The sequence below is a fragment of the Dermacentor variabilis genome, chromosome 1 (assembly GCF_050947875.1).
Source record: "Dermacentor variabilis isolate Ectoservices chromosome 1, ASM5094787v1, whole genome shotgun sequence".
NCBI classification, from domain to species: domain Eukaryota; kingdom Metazoa; phylum Arthropoda; class Arachnida; order Ixodida; family Ixodidae; genus Dermacentor; species Dermacentor variabilis.
Genome location: NC_134568.1, coordinates 50,406,972 through 50,423,414, shown reverse-complemented (window position 1 = coordinate 50,423,414; position 16,443 = coordinate 50,406,972). Strand labels below are relative to the sequence as shown.

Here is a 16,443-nt window from a genome sequence, read left to right as displayed (position 1 = left end):
GCCAGAGACCGTTGTGGCGTCGTGCGAGCGAGGATTCGCGTCATGCTGAAGCTCGGATAAAAAAAGACGCCGGGGACTCGGCATAGAAGAAAATTGCACATCGTCTGTGCTATCGAACATGACACAAAGAAGTCAGCACTGGCACGTGATAGGGATCTGCTGTTGACTACAGTGTGTGGCGTTTGGAATGCGAAGAAGTTGCTCGGCAGTGCTACTGCGACCGCGAAGAGATGTCGGCTACAAGGTTCAACTTTTCGCCATTGTTGCCTCTGTTGTTGGCGAAGTGTTGACTAGCGACAGCGATGAGGACACGGAAAGCGACAGCACGGGCGATTCAGGCCCGACAGTGGCAGAAGCTGCGCGTTACGTCAGCCTCATGAATGCAATCGTCGTGACGAGAACAGGGGTGCGATAATGTAACTATTCCAAACGAAATGTATATCGAACTCCGGCACCCGGCAATGAAAAAAGTGCCCAGGGACTTCTGCAGCACTATGCGCGCGTGCACGGAGAATACATAACGCCAACGAGGAATCTGCCATGCGAGTGTTTGCCAAGAAGAGAAGGCTGGCTGTAAAGCTGGCACGCAGCTTCAATAAGTTTGAGGCTGCTGTCGTCGTGCTAGGCCACCACGGCATCAAATGAAAATAACTTTAGTTGCGCAAAGTGAATAAATACTGCATGCTTTTTTCCCCTTTCATCGCACTCTCTCTGAGTTCCATTTTCGACAGGTAAGTGGGCGAGCTCATGCTATTTCGTTTAAACAGTACTACCGATTAGTACATACTTTTTCCGAGCTCCAGCCAACTACGGTTTAACGAGGTTTCACTGTACCAAGACCCACCTATTTTAAATCAGCTGACATATGATGAAACGTGATTATGCACGCCTGTACATTGTTTATGGAATGCCTTTCTTGCCCATTTTAGGACACTAAATTGCCGTAAACAATTTTTGTGGGCTACAAATTCTAGCAGGATTAAACTTGACCCAACACTCCTCTTAGGCGAGGAAACTGCCATTTATTGCACTTCACTCAAAGCCATCGAAGGCCTAGTCCTCTGATGCACAGTCTAGTGTGCAGCCACTTCGGACAGCAGCATCGCTGTGTCCCCATCGGGAGCCTCTGAATAACTTGTATGCAATGTTGTTGGAATCATGAAGCATGTCGCTGGCATTGCTTCTGCAGTGTGGTGTGCTTGGGACGAACACACAGACAACGATCACGTCTCGCCTGAACACGCATGTACAAATGCAAAATGGCCATTGGAAGCTGGAAGCACTGCAACTACTGCTGGACTGTTGAGAGACTTTTGTACGGACAACTGATAATGTAAACAAAATGGTGGTTTACTTGTCTTTCTCTTTTTCTTTCCTTTTTTTTTCTATTAACTGGTACCACAGCACCACAGCATAACAATGAAATATTGTGGTATATTTTTGTAATTGTGCCAATTTGCTTTAAGAAAACTAAGCTATTGAATTATGGGGAGTTGCATGCCAAAACCACAATTTGATTATGAGGCATGCCGTAGTGAGGGACTTAAGATTAATTTTGACCACCAGGAGATCTTTAATGTGCCCCCAGTGCACAGGGCACAGGCATTTTTGCATTTTGCCCCCATTGAACTGCGGCTGCCATGGCTGGGATTTTAGACCGCGGCCTCAAGCTTAGCGGCGCAGTGCTATTGCTGCTAAAAACTAAACTATAGCAGCAAAATAATACAGATGACCTCCAATCAAGGAGGCCACTCAGGTGCCTTTACTGCGGCTGCCATGCTGCCTGCACGGCAAGCCCTAGGAGTTCACAGGTATCGCCACAGTCATTCCACTGTTAAAACAAAATTCCGTTACTCTCGGGACACTGCTGGACATTGTTTTATGTATATATGTCACACCGTTATATATGGTGCACCGGTGGAACCTTGGAAAAAAGCTGCGCCGGAAAGTGCAGTGCTTGAAATAACCAGCATACAGGCATTGCTTGGATTTCTAACATACGTAGGCTTCTGTGATTGTATGCTGTCATATTTAGTATTTTTAAAAACTGCTGTAAACTTGAATTGTAAGATTTTGTTGACAGTACCAGTGGAAAGCATCAAACTGATAGTGTCATGGTGGTGTTTTCATCTGCTTTTTCACCCAGACCCTTTCATAGTCATGTTTCACAGCAGCATCGCATATTCATGCAAAGTAAATCCAGAGCATTGTTGTTTAAACATGCACAAGTGGTGTTGCACATGAAAGAATATATTTTAATTATTATCTTGAATACATTGACATCCTTACTGCCATTGTAAGTCTTAAATTACCCTTGCTATAATCTGTGTTGCTTGACTTTTGTATCAAATCTTTGTGCAGGGTTACAACTGGTGCCACGATCGGAATGTGGTGACCATCTTTAGTGCACCTAACTACTGCTACCGCTGCGGCAACCAGGCAGCCATCATGGAGCTGGATGACCAACTCAAGTACTCGTTGTAAGGGGGAACTACTTATTTCTTATTCTACTAAAAGTAAACTAACACTGACATACCGGTGGGATAAATTATGTTGCTCTTGAATTGACTTTGCAGTTGCAACTAGCTGTCTCTTTTGTTTTAGAGATCACTGTCCTAAAATTGTTTACTAAACACTAGTTTCCAGTAAAACTATCGTAGAGCAGCTGCAACAATAAAAAGTAGGCGTGGCAATTACTGGTTTTATTTGCTACAGCCTTGTACAGTGAAACTTGTTACAATGAACACAAATACAGTGAAGTAAGACTTGTACAGTCAACTTCCTTTCATTTAAGACCCTTGTTAATTCACCACATTCCTAAATTTTACCTACTTTTCTATACAGTAAAAGCTCATTAATTCGAATTCTGCGGGGATGCTACGAAGGTTCGAATTATACAAAATTTAACTAATGAAAGTCAGATGATAAAATCGCTCGGTTAAAGCGCGTATATAGTTCGAAGCACTGGCGCAGCCGACTTAACCGGATGCAGCCAATGCAGCCCGACATGTTGGACGTGGCTCTTGCTCCATCCGTGCGTTCGTCGTGGCAATTGTGCCGACCCACAATGCATGGCGCAGAAAAAAAAAAGTATCCACGCCACTTTCCCGGCGGTCGCAGGCAACCATTCAAAGCGGCGCGCAGGTTGGGGATCATTCTGTGCATGCTCTGAAGAAAAAAGCCAATGGCGCGCACATTGAAGTCTAGAGGGGGTGACAGTTTGGCTGGCGCAGCGCAAGCGCCGTAGCGTGACTGGCCTCACGCGACGTGCGCCGACGCTTGCCGCAGGAACAAAGAGTTGCACACTAAAATGCACTCTCAAAATGCATCACAACATGCTGCGACGTTGGTCTCCGTTACACTTTCGTAGATGCACCGGCTGCACGCTGCAGAGTTCCACCATACGCATAGGGGGTGTCCAAACACATATCCCAGCGATGCTTTCCTTTGAGTAGAGAGAGAGAGAAGGGAAGAAGGTAAGGCAGGGAGGTTAACCAGACTGAGTCCAGTTGGCTACCCAACACATGGGGAGGGGAATGGGGAGTGAAATAGAGAGAGACAAAACATGTCTATACCGCACTTTCTCATGCACTAAGTTAGGTGTAGGATGTCTATACTTGGGCACTCAAGTCTGTTGCCTTAAGTAGTGAAGGAGTGATCGAACTGCTTTCTGGGCTAATGAATTGTGAGGCCAGGCTCCCAAGATCTTTGCTTCTGTAAATTGCCTGTCGTCCAGTCTATTCAAGGCACACTGGAGAGTCTGACGTTGGTTATCAAAGCGAGAACAGTGGCACAGAAGATGACTGATGGTCTCTTCACACTTGCACTTAGTCCACATTGGTGAGTTCGCCATTCTAATATGATAGCTGTAGGAGTTGGTGAATGCTACTCCTACCCACAGCTGACACAGCAGTGTTGTGTCACGTCGTGAAAGGTTTGTTGGTAATTTAAGTTTCAGTGTTGGGTCAAGGCTGTATAAATGACACTTAGAGTTTTGTGGTGTATGCCAGTAACTTAACGTGATGGTACGAGCGAGACTGCGAAGCTCTCTTGCAGCTTCTACTTTCGATAAAGGTATAAGGAGTGTCGGTGCACGTTGGGCAGAGTCATCGGCGAGGTGATTACCAACGATGCCACAATGTCCCGGCAGCCACTGAAAGATATCATCTCCTCGTTCAAAAGTGCAATGGCAAGTTTAGTTGGGTTTTAGACACCAGCTGTTCATAATCGCCACGTAGTAAACCTCGCAAGCTCTGGAGGGCTGCTTTCGAATCATAAAATATTGCCCATTTGTTAGGCGGTTCTTTTTCAATGTATTCAACAGCAGCGCGAAAAGTGGCCAGTTCGGATCCTGTAGATGTCGTTACGTGTGAAGTCTTAAACTTGATGACGACCAATTAAGATTGTATAACAATGGCGCCTGTCGAATTATCCGAGACGGAACCGTCCGTGTAAACATGGATTCGGTTAGCGTATGAACAATGAAAAAGTCCCAATGTGATCTGCTTGAGAGCCGCGGTGGTCAGGCTAGCTTTCTTCACTATTCTTGGAACAGCAAGGTACACAGGAGGCTTTTTCAAGCACCACAGAAGGGATGGCGTTCTTGTTGCGAGTGAGTTCCTCAATGATAAAAGAGTGCCGTTTAGCCGCAACTGATCTGGAGAACGCTGCCTTGGGTCCTTTCTCAGGCGAGCGAGCGAGCGAGCGAGATGGTGGTCAGGGGCTTGTGGATATATGGCGAACATGTGCCCGGAGTGCGTAGATAGCTATGTAGGTCATTATTGCGTGGTCTCTCGCGGTGGCAATTGTTGCTACGGTTGAAGCACTTTGAGGTAGCCCCAGACATGTTCGAAGGGCTTGGTCTTGAATGCTCTGTAGGACATGGATTTTAGTTTTGTTAGCATTGGACAGCACTGGTGTGCTATATCGCAAGTGTCCTAGGAAGAGCGTCCTGTATGGTTGAAGCATAGATGCCACGTATGTGCCCCACGTTTTACCGGCAAGAAACCTTAGTATATGGGCGATAGAAGTAAGCCTCTTCTTCAAGTAATAGCCACGATTCTCAAAGGCTATGCCTCTTGGTACTGCGAGCGCCAATAAACATCGCGGCCAGCGTGTTATAGACATTACCTGGTGGCGCTTCTCGGCAGAACATCTCGTAGATAAAGGGCGTAGCCTTTAAGATGTAACACGAAAAAGAAAAAAAAGGAAATAAAGAAAAAGACAGTTTCACCCGAGAGACAAAGCATTGATTGCGATAGCAAATTAGTAGACAGCCCTATGAAGTAAGGATAGCACTTTTATCGGCCGTATCAACATGTAAACATTTGCTTGCTGACTAAATACTAGCATAATGTCAGCACGCACAGCAAACGTGAACATGTCGCACCCGGTGACTACGGACACTCGCTGTCAAAACGCTGGCGTGAGGAAACGCGGCAATAGCAGCGAGCGAATTGACATTCGTACTGTCCATCGCTTCAACACAAAGTGAGCACCGAGAACACACAGCACGGACAAAGCTACAAGCCACCGACGCTACTAGACTCGGCCCCCAACGCAGATCGCCCTCAAGATACGACTGCACAACTGTGCACATCCGCCACAGCCGAAGAGAACATCCCCCACCCCCACACCCTGGCGCCTCGCAACATTGGATGCCTCGCACGTGATTGAAGACGGCGCGCTTCTTCACATTTGTCCCTTTTGCGCGGGCGAAATTAAGCCACAATGGTCGGCTTCCCTCGCACGCTTTCACTCGCACATACAGGGTAGGGCGCGCGGAGACATTATCGCCCTTGGACTTTATGCAGAACCCCACAGTGACGTAGACACCCACGGTGATGGCAGAAATGCGCTTGGAGTGTCCATATAATTGCTGTTGCAATAAATAAAAACATTCATCGCCGTGTCCGCACTTTTATCTTGAAGGACTTGAGAGAGGGAGAGAACCGACCTGCAACAGACAGCCGCAGATGGAAAAGCAAAGCTGTGCGGCAACGATCGTCGCCAATGTGCCCCGCGCACTAGCACTCTCCCCATCCACAATGGCGCCGAGTTCTAATTATCGGTGGAGGTGCAGATTTCGGTGTGAATTAGCATGACACGTAGCATATTGCTTTCAATACATTGTTGGATGGACCGCGGCGGCTACTTTGAATTATCCGAAATTTCGAATTAACGAGTTCTGAACGAGCTTTTACTGTACACGAAAAAAAAGTTTGCTGCGTTGTTGCAAGTAAGTTTATTTGTACTTAGTGAAGCAAAAGTGTGTGTGTGTAATGCATGTGTCTGTGTGTGTAAAAAGAAGAAAGGATACCAAGGGGCTTGATTTTTATTAGTCATGTCATAAGAAGCTAAAAGACACCAATCACAGCATATGGGAAATTAGTTGTACTTATTAATTGAATTGAACAAATGATAAATGAATAGAAATAAAAGTAGATGAAAGAACAACTCTGGCGCTTTTTACATATATATCTATACATATATAAGTACCCCAGAAAGTGGATGGGACGGCGCCGCGGTAACTTAATTGGTAAGAGCATCCCACTTGTAATGCCAAGACTAGGTTGGTATCCGACCTGCTGCCAGCTTTTTATCCACTTTCATTTCCATTAATTTATCAGTTGTTTATTTCAATTAATAAGCACAAGTAATTTCCCCGGTGCTGTCATTGGTGTCTTTGTTGGCATCTTATGATACGACTAATAAAAATCGGGCCCCTCGGTTTCCTTCTTGTTCTTCACACACACGCACGCACGCAAGCACATACACTTCTGCTTGTAAATTAACAAGGGTCTCAAATGAAAGGAAGTGGACTGCACAAGTCTTAATTCACTGTAGTTTTTTTTTTTTTTTTTTCATTTTAATAAGTTTCAGTGTACAAGGCTGTAGCATAAAAGGAACCAGTAATATGACTACTTTTTATTGTTGCAGCTGCTCCATGATGGTAACTTGGCACGGAAGTGTGCCAAAGGCCATTGTTATTGGAAGCTGAAGTTTTTCTTTTTGATATTGAAAAGTTTTTTTTTTTTTCCGCTCACTATCTCAAAGCGGCACGTAACAACTTCTTGTGAAAGTAGTAGAATTTGATTAAGGGGTACCATCTGAAGTGTCACCCAACAAAAGCTTTTTATATGCGCCTTATATAAGGAAAATCACCATCTATCAAATGCTGCCCCTGCCATGCTTCCATGGTCTTCCCTTCTTTTCATTGTTTCTACTGCGCTATGCCACTGCACCGACGCATACCTGCCAACACTCTCAATTTCTCCACGAGACTCGCAAATTCTGGCCAAACTCCTGATTATATGGACACAGCCATAAATCTCCTGAAAAACTGACCCATCCCCACTGAAAAATTAAGAAACAATAAAAATGCATCGTGCAGCATGCACAGTCGTGACGTAATTGCCATTATGCACTCAATAGCTAGCCGAAGTCAGATTTAAATTGAAGCCATTTGTGTGTTGTCAATGTAAGCCTCAGTTAGCTTCTGTCGAGATGTGTTAAGTGTGCTTGATGCAAAGTTCTAATATCCATTGCATAACGGTGCAGTAGACTGCGGTGAAGCATAATAAAGTGGTGCTGACATCATTTTTCGACTATTCATTTCTTGCGATAAGTGACCTCTAAAGATCTCTAAGCACCAGAAAAATAGTGGCATGCCTCGGAGCGTTGTTAATAATTTAATGTAACAGCTTTTGTACAGCCAGGTTCGATTTAGTTTCGAGGAGGATACTGGGTCGTGTCATCCTGACACGGCATGTGGGAGCAGGACATTGCAACGTTTTGACACTCTCACCAGCTTGCTCAGTCAGCTCGTATACTGCTACTCATTGTGAGGGCCAATGTTGTAGCATAGCAGACGGTCGAGCAAGCCAGAGCGAGTTTCAAAACGTCGCAGTGTTTTGCTCTCACGTGACCGCATACTGCAAAAAAGGCTGTTTAACTGAGCTAGTTGGTTCATTCTTTGAGGATTGTAGCAGCAGAACTTGTGGAACACAAACTGCGCCATGAAGGAAATATTGCTACATGTGCCAAATTGTCGTTTATCGCAGGTATTGTGCCAATATGCACCTTCTCCGAATAGGGAATAAATTGCGCGCGAGAGAAGGCACCGCGCATCATCAACCATCCTTTGCGGCTCAACCTCGCACACTTTCCATCACAGCTACAGCATATACGGTGCGCAGCTGCTATGTTACTGCACTTTGCTATCACAATAATAATTAGCATATTTACTTGCATAATGATTGCACTCGCGTAATGATCATTCTATCATTTCTCTTTCCCGCGTTATGATCACACCCCAAACTTGCCACAGCGATATGTCGTTTGCCAAGTCTAGCTGATGTTGATCGTGCTTACCATTTGTCGAATGCTACGCGAACGACTGTTCAAGACTTGCCAAGCGGTCTGCATGCACCAGATTCTTAAGCAAATTTCCCGTTTCATTCCTTTCATCACTTTCTGCACTTCCAAGGGAAAAAAAAATACAACCAAACTTGCCTTGGCTTGATTATTTGTAGGCTTTATAATGGTTGTGGTCAACAACAACAAAAACACTCCTTTCATTTCCTCTTGTCTGCACTCGTGGTCACGCAACAAATCTCGAGCGGCAACGACAGTAGCCATATTTGCATTGATACGTTAGAAGTGTACCCTATTCATATGCCGGCGCTTGTAACTCAGCTATTCGCCCACCCTTAGCGGAAACGTGCCTGCCATGTGTTCCTGTCACTGGCAGCTGAGCGCCCCCATCTCCGTTTCCGTCTCTTCAAATTGGACATGGCTACGTTATTGCTGCAGACTTGCCAATATTAACGATATTATTCATTACTCATATTGCAGAAACTGTTTCAATGCACATAATGTACTCACAAGAAAAAAAAGATAGCATTCAGCTTGCTCAGTTGGCCACCATTTTTGTTTTGATGCCCTGCATTGTTACAGTGGCAGCCACCTGTTTGTTGACCTGTTGTCATCCCGCAGCAAATGCACGATGAAAAAGAAAAACTTTTTTTTTTTTCGGAAAATTTACTCCGCATAGTGATCACACCCCTAAATTTGTGTCGGTTTCTTTTGGAAAAAAGGGTGATTATTATGCGTGTAAATACGGTATGTTATGTAATTATGGTGATGCACCATTGTGAGGGCACAGCTGCTCGACATGCCTTTCTTGCATGCACTTAGTGGTATACCGACAAGTGCGTAAGTCACATTTTATTATGACTAGGCAGCCCCAACCAGGGGGGGGGGGGGGAGGGGAGAGATTCAATATGGGACAGGGAGGAAGTAGCCACAGACGCACAAGTCACAGAACACAGATGCTATTCAATCTATGCAGTGCACTGCCTATAGAGGCACCACTGATAGCCACCTAGCGTGCACTTCCAACAGTACGCTCAGGAGCAGTAGTAGACGGCAACCTTTTGCAGCAATGATGACTGAAGTGGGCAGCTGTGATTTCTCCTTGGTTCCGGTGCCAGATTGCTTCTGCGGTGACAGCTGCAGGGAGGACACTGATCTCTATGGGAGCGGACATGAACACAATGTTAATGGTGTTTAGGACAGCCTGGTCCACGTACGTGCCAGGTGTGTCTTGCAGACAAATGCACTGAACGCCATTTACACGAAATGAAGCTCATGATAACTAGCCACTAGGATTTGCTGAGTATTGCGATGTCTCAGTTTTGCTGGTTGTTTTTTTTTTTTTTTTTTTTTTTTAATATCCTACCCTTGCCGTACCTCAGTAATAGGCGCACATTGTTAGTGCAGACTTATATCTCAAATAAATCCGCATGGTGCGATGTCTACACATGTTGTAGTGATCTTTCTGCTGATGAATACATGTGACATTGCTGAATAAGTGCCGTCAGTCGTCTCAAGAAGAGTAATTGCAAATTTATTGATGGAAATGCGCACACTAGTCAACGAAGTCACCAAATGCACGTGTTAATAAGAGCGTGTGTTAGCGCTGTACCGCTAATGCAGTTCTGCTGCATATGCCGATGAATTGCTGTTCCTGCTGCAGTTTTTGCAATTTTATATTTCCTTAGGGAGCTGTTAGGAAATGTAGAAAGGTCTGACCAACTCTTCAGCAGCTTCTCTTTCTCTAATGTTACTAGGGAGAGATGCCACATGATATAAAGGCAGAGAAGCACCAGCCAAAGTAGATGGGCACTGGCAGCAAGGTCAGGTTTAGTCCTCTGGTGGCGTAAGCATAATAAGAAAGAATTCAATTGAGTACAAAATTCACATGCAAAAAGGGACTTCATTGTGAAACAAACAAATCACTCTACGTGGTAAGTCTGCTCGGACAGCATCGAAATGTAATAACTTCCCAAACGTGACACAGACCTTTCAGGGAAAATGGAACAGAAATAGCATATGTAGCAACCATTAGCAATTCTTGCCTTGAATTACCTATTTTCTTAACACATTTCCCAAGAAACCACAATATCTAAGATGTCCACGAGTGCAAAGAATAAAGCTGTTGAAGTATCACTTGCCTGGTATTATTTTGATAAGACACAGTTTGATTTAGGCCCTTTACAAAAGAGGCAGGGTGAAAACCTTGCACCTATAGAAAGTAAAACAGTTCTGCATGAAGCAACTAGCAACAGTTCAACATGCGCAAAGCCACGCATAAAATAGATGCAAAAACATGAAGTGCGTGACAGCTGGTACGAGGATTTACCAGGCAGGATAAAACCAACCATTGCAGTTCTTGCAAGCTTCAGTAGCTGTAACATACAAGACGATGCACTCGTGCAGTTGTGCTGCCTAGCTAGCGCAACGCAGTAAAGAAGCGGCAAGCGGCATTCGGAACTTTAGCGAAATGCCTTTAAACCGCATGCTGCACTGCAGACAAAACATGGGCAGGCTGTGACCAACTTCGTCGCTTTCCCATCCGAATATGATCAAGTGGAAAAAACACCTACACCACGAAAGAAAGCATGAGAACAAGACATTTCCTGCTGAATGGCCGCAATTCGTTGCTACCGTTGCTGCCATTGATGAGGCTTTGCTGGGAATGATTAGAACAGTCTCGCCGGCACGTTTTTGCCAGTATTTGAGCACCCTACCATGCAATAATTCTTCTTCAGCATTGCTTGAAGCTTTGGCCACCACACACATGCAAATGGTGTTGCTTATTCTTCTCTGAAAATGTGAATAAGACAGAGAAGCACGCTCTACAATGCAGCAAGCTACAGTGCGCTGCTGCCTCCTTTCCCAAGCGCACTTCGCAAAACCGCCACCAGCGGCACGTCTATCGACATGTCAATCAGCGCGCACTACGCGTATATCTGCGATCATTATTTCTGTTCCATCTGAATTAGTGCTGCTTAATTGTGGTTCTGATCACTACCAATTTACTCAGCTAGTAATTTCATTTGTAAGGATACGTAGTGTCGATATCGTGCAGCCATCCAATTCTTTATAACATAGCGTGTGCATCGAACAGATAGTGCGCCAGTGCCTTGTTTGGAACAGTCTAGAAGAGCATACGCTGTGACCAGCATGAGCTTTAAGTGCATGAGCTTATCCTTATGCATTATTATTAATGTGCAAGGCTACAGCCCTCGCACCATATTAATGAAGAATTAGGTGGCTGTGCGTATCAGATTGTTTAGGGGAGGAAACGCTATAGTAGATAAAAGATTCAGCAGATGAAATGAATAACGAAGCCTAGGACAGTTTGAGGGTATGGGAGTAACCTTTATTTAAATGCAAAATTAGCTGTGAATTAGGATTAAGAGGAAGCTTTAGCTCGGGTGCTCCTATCTAAATACATGTAAAAGCAGAATTCGTTTTTCTCGGCAACCACTGCACCAAATTTGACGAGGTTTGTTGCATTTGAAAGAAAAACTTAAGATCTAGTGACTGTTGGTTTCGGATTTTTTATTTAGGTCGTCAATTTTTTATTAAAAATTGGCAAAAATTAGAAATTTTCAAAAAACGAAACTATCAAGTTTACAACTATGTAACTCAGCAGTGAAAATTCATAATACAATTCCGTGAACTGCATCTAATAGTACATCTAAAGAAGCGGACAAAATTGATAGGTTACACATGAATGTCAAAAAATATCGTAAAATGGAAATATAGGTTTTGCAGAACCCTTGTAAACAACGTAACAAATGCACGTAAGATATAAAATGACGTATCGAATTTGTCCGCTTTCAATGATTTGATGGATCTCGCTTACAGAACCACGATATCTGCTGTTGATGCAGAGTTATGAATTTGTAAACTTCATGCTTCTATTTTTTTTCAAACTTTCGAATTTTTGAAAATCTTTTTAACAAAATTCAGGACCTAAATAGAAATTCCGTGACCAACAGTCACTAGAATTTCACTTTCCCTCTCAAATGCAAGAAATTTCATTAAAATCGGTCCAGGGGTTATCTCAGAAAAACGTTTTTGCGTTTTTACATGTATTTGAATAGGCCGCGTCGGAGTTGGGCCCGAGCTAAAGCTTCCTCTTAAGTTTGCGCTTATGTTCATGCTCTTATAAAAAACAATAATATGAAGCAGCATGTTGAAGGAAAATTCCATCTTAGTATAATACATACTGAATATAAGTTTCAGAAAGTACTAACTTATACAGTGCTTCCTCTTTGCACTAGAGCGTATGTTTCTGCCTGAAACTGTGATTTTTCATGCTCCAAAAGCTGCTCCAAAAGACCAAGTGTTGGTTCCATCACTGCATACTGCGCCGTGGCATTATGACACAGTATCCTCCTAGGAAACGAAACTAAAACTGGTTATAGAAAAGCTGTTCAATTATTCACTGCGCTCTGAGGTTTCTGAGTACTTTTCCTAGGGTTTAAAACTCTAGTACGTTAATTTATTGAAAAAAGAAATTAATACTCAATATCGGACAAAAAACATCCGTAATATCTGAGATGCGTCTCACTTCCGAAACTGTCGTCACGATGTCTAACAACTTTATTGCAAAGAGTGAGTGACAAACGTCCTAAGTAAAAAAAGAACAAAAAGAAAGTAGCTGTTTCGCCCAAAATGCGAAGCATCGATTGTGATAGCAAATTAAGCAACATAAGCGTGGCAGCAGTAGCGAGCGAGCTGACCTTCGTGCTGTTTTTCACTTCAGCGTGAACGTCAAAAGCACAGCACATACGAGCTACCGGCACTGGGCGTACTTTGTCCACATCGCAGATCACTTTCAAGATATGGCGGCCGCGCCGTTAACTGCAGCCACCGGAGTAGAAACCCACCCCGCCCTTCCCCCCAATGCCTTGCGCGCGAAAGAGTGCGTGCTTTCACCCCGCTTTCCTCCCTCCCTCGCAAGATATTGAGACACGATCATTAGCTGACCCTCGCAAAGCAGTTGCCAGCCCGTGTCAGCATGGCAAAAGTCCGTTTTATATGCCCAATTTTGGCAAAAATTGCCGATAATTTCATCCGCTGTAGCCGATAGTCCGTTAAAAGCAAACTTCGTTGCCTTAATAAAATAGGTAGAACAAACTAAAGCTGAAGTACAGCCCATTATATCAAAAAACTGCTCTATGAGGGTCCGTTGTAACGAGCGTAAACTGTAGTATGTGTTTGTTATATGCGCATGCGCTGTTTCCAGTTGCAGTATGAGCGGCAAGATATCTAAAAACTGTCTGCTAGCTATTCAGAGCTGTTTCTGACGTATCTGTCGTCCTGAAAAAAACAGAAAAAAAAAGTTTTTTGTCTGGTCGTGGTCGTTCCCTCTCTGCCATCCTTTGGGGAATTTCCGGAAATTCAAGGTTCCAGGTTGGTAGGCATGCTGACGTGGCGTGATGCTCTTGTTGCTCCAAAGATCACTGTGCTGAGCCCTGTTATCAGCATAGCCTCCATGATTGGCATACCACCCGAACTCGGAGGCCATAGCTATGGCACAGTGGCATTTTTCACCACCAGATAGCGTATCTGAACTCTTCATGACATTTGTGTTCTTGGGCCTTCTGAAAGCACTGCTTGCTTCTGACGTATAACTGGCCAGTAACATGTCTATTGGTGCGTCCTAAGAAACATGGTGGGAATTTCACAAGTGCAGTGGTCTTTTAAGCAAAACTGCAGGCTCTTTAATATGTGTACAAGAATATTATTTGGATCATATGTACACATGAAAATCGTTTAGTAACTAGAGCATGCTTATTCGCAGTGTTTGTGTTGCAGAGTCCTAAAAGAGCCTGTGTAGAAAAAACATTGGCAAATTATGCTAAAGTATAGTTAGAAAATTTTGTTGTACATGGTTTTTACTGTGTCAAACTACTGAATATATTAAGTGAATCTTTTTGGGTCTTCCAGCACACCGTAAGTAGGTTCACCTGCATCCGTCCAAGTAGCCCTTCCTTCTGTTTGTCTGATTTCTGTCATTGCCAAACTGTCGTAAGGTGTAGAGCATGATAGAGCTTGCGGCTATTTGTTGTTGTTTGTGTCTGAGTTATCTCCTTTTTTGCCCTGCAGCCTCCAGTTCGACCCAGCACCTAGAAGAGGGGAGCCACATGTGACCCGCCGCACACCCGACTACTTCCTTTAAGCCCTGTACCGCGCTGCTAGATCTTTAACAAGTCTGTTTTGCTTGTATGCCAACCTCTCCCACCCTTCTGCTGATGCTACCTCCCGTCCTTCAGCACTGTCCTCCTGATTTTAGTCGGGCGACACTGTCACTTCTGATGATTTACATACTTGCAACAGACTGAGCAAGCTTGCTTTCTTAGTGGCTACTGTCCCTTGCGGCCATTGAGAAAGAGTGAACAAGCTGCTGAAATCCTGGGTCTGTCGGCTTCCATTATGGAACCAGTGCAAAAGGGCCAGGGAGATAGTTCCATTCTCCCCTCTTCTTGATGCACCTTTTTTTTTTTTCTTGTTCTTTCAGTGTCCCACCAATCAGTGTTTTTAACTAAAGCAGTGTTCTGCATTTTTTAGTATCTGTAAAGCTTAACATTTGGAAAATTTGCATGCAGTTCCAATGGAATTCTTACCCATCTTTTTTTTTTTTTTTTCTCTTCTGCTTTTCTCATCAAAGTTTGGTGCATGCACTGCAATGTGCTTAAGGTGTGGAGAGCTTGAGGTGATGGCAGTGCTTTGAAAGAAAAACAATGCATTGGGGCGAGGAGCTGCTGTTCATGTAATAGGTTTGGAGGAGAAGGCCATGGGTCTTTTTTGTCGAAACATAGGGGACTGTGAATGCTGTAGAACATTTCCTCCATGGGCCTAACGAATGGGGATGAATGTCTGTGCAAAGTGAAATTTTTTATTGCTTGCAGCTGGATTTTTTTTTTTTTATATAAGCATTCATTGGAACTAATGCAACTATTGTGGGCTTCAACACTATGTGCTTGCTCTAATGAGAAGTGACTGCTGTTACTGCAGCTAGTGTCCTGCAAGAAAGGCTTGCACCATGAAATTAGTGCTTTTTTTTTTTACAAGAATTTATGGTTTTGTCATACAGTGTGCATAAATATTTTGCGAATTTTGTCCTTTCTGAGCACCTAGGCTGATACAGAATTGTCAACTTTTCTAATCTTGCATTTGCCCACAAAAGCCAACATTCGACAAGCTAAAGGGGATATAGAAGGCAATAAAATAGGTGTGTAATCCCACTCATCTGCTCGGTCTTGCACAATGTGCTGCTCAGCTCACAGAAAGGAAAGGAAAATATATACGCTCTATTAAATGTTTTCTGTTTATCTTGTGACATGGTAACAGTTGTACGCCACGTTGGCACTTTCGTAGGATGCAGCACTTTTTTTTTCTCATTTGCAATTGATTGAGGCCAGAAATGCTTATTGTGCGACATGTTTTCAGAGAATGGGTTTTGAAAACGGGATGCCATATGCGGAATTTTCACGGAACACGGTGGCCTACGCAATAAACCGATTTCACCGCTTGAGCAGTGCATGCGCAGGTGGCGCCGCCGCCATGATGCTGATAGTTGATGCTCACGCCGCGTTAGTTTCTGCCTCCTTGCCGAATTTCGATACGGTCATACGGTGGTGGCTATCGGCGTCTTTTGCGCACGCTGTTTGACCATTTATTCGTGGTTGGTTATTTTGACTTGTACAAACTTGTGACGAAAGAAAACGAGGGAAGCAGCTAATCCTTCACGCTTTCGTCGTCATTCAGATCGCTAAATGCTGTAAGCAGCCCTGTCTGCAGCGGTTACGTGGTTGAACTCTAGGTGAAATCGGTCTATTGTAAAAATGAAAGTGTGTAGTTTTCGTGACACGGTCACCTTCGCTATTGTGGAATTGAAGGTGGTGTAGATTGTCCGTGCAGGTACTTGTTAGTGATCCCCTTCCCACATGTTTTTTTTTTCCTTGTGCTTCAGGAAGAGTACGTTATGGAGCATTATAATAAACGAAATAAAATGACCCCTCATCTGCCCTTGGCTTCGTTGTCTTCTACATTCTGGTGGATAGAATGACTAGCGGCGGC

General features: G+C 44.0%; 1 protein-coding gene across 1 annotated transcript in view; it reads left to right on the top strand.

Moving 5' to 3' along the window:
• mts (protein phosphatase 2 catalytic subunit mts) overlaps positions 1–16,392 on the top strand; it is a 59,147-nt gene extending 42,755 nt beyond the window's left edge. The window contains exons 5-6 of the mRNA XM_075687134.1: positions 2,362–2,480; positions 14,470–16,392. Of these exons, the coding sequence (XP_075543249.1) occupies positions 2,362–2,480; positions 14,470–14,542 (192 nt within the window). The 3' untranslated portion in view covers positions 14,543–16,392. The remainder of the gene's footprint in view (positions 1–2,361; positions 2,481–14,469) is intronic.
• Positions 16,393–16,443: the final 51 nt, after the last annotated feature.